We start from the raw sequence: 4,870 nt of genomic DNA, 5'->3' as shown, positions 1-4,870 counted from the left end.
AGAGGAGGGGGTGTGGGGCTGGGGGTGGTGGAGGAGCAGGAGGTGAGGAGGGGTGGAGAGGAGAGTGAGCTGAGGTGCAGGTGTGGGGACTGGAGGGTGCTGCTGATGGGGTCAGACTGGAAAATAATGGAGACTGGGTGGGTTATTGCCAGTGGGACACAGGGGCTGTGGTTCTGGGCTGTCTGTGGGGCTGGATGTTCCTTAAATGCCACAGGCAGGGGAGCGTGGGGGCTCTCCTGGGCTGCTGCTGCATGCAGGGGAAGCTGTGGTGTGGTTCAGCTCCCAGGCAAGGCAGAGGGCTGGGAACTGATCCGTGGGTTTTGTGGAAGAGAGGGTGCTGAGGTGGCCAAGCATCAGGCACTGGTGTTCAGTGGGTTTCAGGAGTTGTCTGTGCCCGGATCGGAGGAGATGTCAGGATCCCCTCTGTCCTGGGAGCCTATGGCTCCAAACTTCACTTGCTCTGCGATTATTTTTGACTCAGCAACATCTATAACATTTTCTTTCCGAGTAGCTTTAAAATAATGGAGTTCCTGTTTTTTCTGAGCACTTCACTGACCTTTTCTTACCTCTTTGTGGTGTCAGTTGCAGCAGAAATGGATTCCCAGGAGATCAAAGAGCTGCAGCAAGAAGTGATGGAGGAGCTGGGAATCTCCATGGAGGAGCTCCAGGATATCATCGACAAAGAGCTGGAGAAGTTTGAGTGCGTGAAGCAGAGGAAGCAGCAGCTGGAGGAGCTGGAGGAGTGCGTGAAGCGGAAGGAAGAAGAGGTGGCTCACGTTGACCGGCTCTTTGATGACGCTTCGAGGTGGGCGCACTTGGAATCGCAGCCACGTGTTGGAGTTGGGCTGCGGAGGAGAGGAGGGGGAGGTCATTTGATGAGTGCTGCCCATTTCTTTCCTTTAGCTGTGGACTGGTGCTGTGATTCTGCATTGGTTCACTCGTGTGGTTATTGAGGGCCAATTAAAATTATTCCCCTGTGGCTTTAAATCCTCCACCTGAACACTCTTCCCTCACCTCATCATGGTTGTATTTAATTAGCAGCTCCCCAGCAGTCAGCTCCTGTTTCTTTCTGTGGTGGTGTGGGGCAGAGAGCTGGGCTCACTTTGTCTTTTCTTGTCTCTGCCCTTTTTTTACCCCTAGAGAAATTAATGAATGCGAGGCGTTGGTGAAGAATCTGTACTCCACGCTGGGCCTCCAGTATCGTGAGAGCAGCTCTGAGGACGAGGATGTGGCTGCCAAGGCCCCGGAAGTGATTGAGATCCCTGATGAGGATGACGACGATGTCATGAGTATCGATTTGGGCTGGAAGCACAGTTCAGTACCTTCTTGTGCTGCGTGGTACCGAGGGGAGGGATGGAGATCTGAGCGTGTCCTGGAGGAGGATGGGAATGAGGGGGATCAGAATAAGGATATCATAAATTTGGCCATAAGCCATGCTGGTCTGTAAGGAGGAAAGGATCAGGGAGGAAATGCCGTTAACTCATGAGGAACATCAGTGCTTGCGTGGTCTGCCAGGGCCTGTAACTGTTCTGTGGGTCCTGGAGTCCCAAAAGGGGACTTTTCCCTTTTCCCACCTGCCTGCTTGATGTCCCTGTGGGGAAACTGCCTGTGCAGTGTGTAGTGCATCTTGAAAGGGGGGCTTAGTAAAAGCCTTGCTTGAGTGGATTTCTTGACAGAGACAGACAAGTTGCATGAATGGATGCATTTCCCTGTTCCCTCTTCTTTCAGTGACTTAACCAGGATGGCTTTTTTCCCTCCCCAAGGTGTTTTAAACCCCTTCTTTTCTCTTTAAATGCAGGCACTAGTAGTCCCAGAATCACAAAGGATCAGACTCTGGTGAGTTGGGAAAGGCCTGGCTACAGTGGGGTTTTGCTGGAACGCTTAGGACAGCATTGTATTTGGTGAAGAACAGCAAAGGTTCTTCATATTTTCTTTCTCTTTCCTTTCCTTCAGCTGCGGGAAGCCATGGCTGCAATGAGGAAGTCTGCCCAGGATGTTCAGAAATTTATGGATGCTGTGAACAAGAAAACAAATGCTCAGTATGCACAAAAAGGTGAGCGTGTGGGAGCTTCTCGGGGCTGACAGATGTGGGCTGGCACCTGCATGTGCCCTAAACGTGGTCTTGTTTGCATCTTACACCTGTTGGCTTCCTTCCTGAAAAAAACCCAACTGTTTTTTCCCTGCTGGAAAAACCTTTTTACAGAAGCACAGCATGGTGGGGCTCTGGACATCACCCAGTCCAACCCCTGCTGGGGTCATCCAGAGAAGATCACCCAGGAACACATCCAGGGGTTTGAATGTCTCCACAGAAGGAGACTCCACAGCCTGGGCCGTGCTCTGTACCCTCACAGTGAAGAAGATTTTCCTTCAGAGTTTGGACCGCCTGTGTTCCAGTTTGTGACCATTGCTCCTTGTCCTGTCGCTGGGCACAACTGAGAAGAGTCTGGTCTCATCCTGACCTCCCCTTGGGATATTGATGAGCGTTAATGAACCCCCCCACTACGTCTTCTCCAGGCTGAACAGCCTCAGCCCTCTCAGCCTTTCCTCCCATGGGAGATGCTCCAGTTCTCCCATCATCTTGGTGGCTCCACGCTGGGGTCTCTCCAGTTGTTCCTTGTCTCTGGTCACAGCTGTTTCCGTCTCTGTTTGAAGATTTTACTAAAACTGTGATGCAGTCTTAAAAGGAAAGCTCACAGAAAAGTCAGAGTGTACATTTTGAGAAGGAAATTCTGAGGTGATGGTTTCCTCCAAGGTCATGATTGTGAAGCTCAATGAGAGCATGAAGTGCTTCTTCCACACAGCCCAGCCGGATGAGAGCCATTCTGGAGTCTTTCTGGAAGAATCTGAAGGCTTTCACAGTTGATCCAGTACTTGCAAAAAGCTTCTTTGGATCATCAACAGTAACAGAAGATGGAATATTGGAGAGATGCAGGGTAGCAGATGTAGGAAAGATGTTTCGGAAGTTCTTAGAGCCAGGCTTCTTATAGCGATGTAAAGGGCTGTTGCTGTATGTTGCTCCTCTTGTCCTGCATGAGGAATCATAGAATGGTTTGGGTTGGAAGGGACCTTCAAGCTCATCCAGTCCAGCTTGGCCTTGAACACCTCCAGCGAGGGGGCAACCACAGCTTCTCTGGGCAACCTGTGCCAGGGCCTCAGCACCTCACAGGGAAGGATTGCTTCCTAATATCCAGTCTAAATCTCCCCTCTTCCAGTTCAAAACCATTCCCCCTCGTTCTGTCGCTACCTGCCCTTGTAAAAAGTCCCTCCACAGCTTTCCTATAGGACCCCTTCAGGAACTGGAAGGCTGCAATAAGGTCCCTTTGGAGCCACCTTCTCCAGGCTGAACAGCCCCAACTCTCAGTTGGTCCTTGTAGGGAGCTGCTCCAGCCTCTGATCATCTCTGTGGCCTCCTCTGGACCTGCTCCAGCAGCTCCATCTCCTTATATTGGGTGCCCCTGAACTGGATGCAGTATCCAGGTGGGGTCTCACCGGAACAGAGGGGCAGAATCCCCTCCCTTGATCTGCTGGTCACATTTCTTGTGATGCAGCCCAGGATAGTGTTGTTTTCTGGGCTACAAGTGCACATTGCTGGCTCACATTGAGTTTTTTATTGACCAGAACCCCCAGATTCTTCTCCTCGGGATTCTTCTCATCCATTCTCTGCCCAGCCTGGATTTGTGCTTTGGATTGCCCCAAGCTGAGCTGTTGAACTCTTTGATGTTTTGAAAAAGTAGCACAGAGGACCCTTCCATAAAGCCCCTGTCCACTCAAGTGGTCCATAGCTGTGTAAGCCTGGGTTGTGTTTGCCATCTGAACTGAAGCATTTCCTTCTTAAACGTGATCTTCACACGATGCACATCACCATACACCCCAAATAGGATTAAAGGTCCCTGTGGTGTGATGGCCTCAGAGTTGATGTTGCTGACAAATAAAACAATTTCCTGGAGCAGCAGTAAGGCCAGGAACAGTCATCTGTCCAGACACTGCAGGTGTGGGGACTGCAGGAGAACCAGGATCCTCTCCCTTGATCTGCTGGTCACACTTCTTTTGATGCAACCCAGGATGGGGTTGGTTTCTGGGCTGCAAGCACGTGTTGCCAGCTCATGTTGAGTTTTTCATTGGCTGGCGCCTGGAGTCCTTCTCCTTTGGACTGCTCTTGAGCCATTCTCTGCCCAGCCTGGATTTGTGCTTTGGATTGCCCCTACCTCTCTTCTCTGCACTGATCAGACCACACCTTGAGCACAGAATTTCCTGGAGCAGCAGTAAGGCCAGGAATAGTCATCTGTCCAGACACTGCAGATGTGGGGACTGCAAGAGAACCAAGTGCTCCAGGAAGAGCTGGAACTGAAAGACCAGAACCTTGAGCAAAGCCCATGCCTGAGGTGTACCCAGCAGCCCCTACATGTGATGGGAGGATCATATTTTGGGTGCCAAGAGCAGCAGTTGTGTCCAGCGGCCTACAATGTGTGTATACAAATGCATGCAGTCTTGGAAACAAACGGGAGGAACTGGAGCTCCAAGCCCAGTCAGGAAGTTGTGATATCATAGGAATAACCAAAACGTGGTGGGACAACGACTGGGGGGTCGTGATTGATGGCTATAGGCTAGTTTGTAAAGACAGGCATGGTAGAAGAGCAGGAACCGTTGCACTCTGTTAAGGAGAACCTTGAATGTAGAGAAGTTGACTGTGGTAACTGTGGAAGCCCCACTGATTGTGTCTGGGTCAAAATCAGATGGGTCGTCTCCAAGGGCATCTGTTACCAACCCCCAAACCAAGACGAGACCAACGAAGCAATACTTAGGTAAATTAAGCAGGCTTTGGGTCAACCAAACCTGGTTCTTATCACAGAATCCCAGACCGTTAGGGATT

General features: G+C 50.9%; 2 protein-coding genes across 2 annotated transcripts; one reads left to right on the top strand and one right to left on the bottom strand.

The window, feature by feature from the left end:
- Positions 1–593: 593 nt before the first annotated feature.
- LOC104535415 (histone-lysine N-methyltransferase SETDB1-like) lies at positions 594–2,681 on the top strand. The gene is made up of 4 exons (XM_010193695.1): positions 594–805; positions 1,141–1,369; positions 1,954–2,053; positions 2,653–2,681. The coding sequence occupies exons 1-4, from the start codon at positions 594–596 to the stop codon at positions 2,679–2,681; spliced, it is 570 nt and encodes a 189-aa protein (XP_010191997.1).
- A 20-nt stretch (positions 2,682–2,701) lies between these two features.
- On the bottom strand, positions 2,702–4,398 carry LOC104547851 (polypyrimidine tract-binding protein 3-like; the record flags this gene model as incomplete). The annotated part of the gene is given in 5 exon segments (XM_010193694.1): positions 2,702–3,020; positions 3,347–3,354; positions 3,682–3,827; positions 3,830–3,921; positions 4,230–4,398. Coding segments are annotated over 5 exon segments (734 nt in total), but the record flags the coding sequence as incomplete, so codon positions are not given.
- Positions 4,399–4,870: the final 472 nt, after the last annotated feature.

Source organism: Mesitornis unicolor, unplaced genomic scaffold (assembly GCF_000695765.1).
Source record: "Mesitornis unicolor isolate BGI_N332 unplaced genomic scaffold, ASM69576v1 scaffold47731, whole genome shotgun sequence".
Classification (NCBI taxonomy): domain Eukaryota; kingdom Metazoa; phylum Chordata; class Aves; order Mesitornithiformes; family Mesitornithidae; genus Mesitornis; species Mesitornis unicolor.
This window is presented reverse-complemented; position numbering and strand designations above follow the sequence as displayed.

Coding starts and splice junctions, on each gene's coding strand:
- LOC104535415 (XM_010193695.1), top strand. CDS start 594: ATGGATTCCCAGGAGATCAAAGAGCTGCAGCAAGAAGTGATGGAGGAG. Junction 1,370..1,953: donor AGGGATGGAGATCTGAGCGT/GTCCTGGAGGAG, acceptor CCTTTCCTTCAG/CTGCGGGAAGCCATGGCTGC. Junction 2,054..2,652: donor TGCTCAGTATGCACAAAAAG/GTGAGCGTGTGG, acceptor CTCTGTTTGAAG/ATTTTACTAAAACTGTGATG.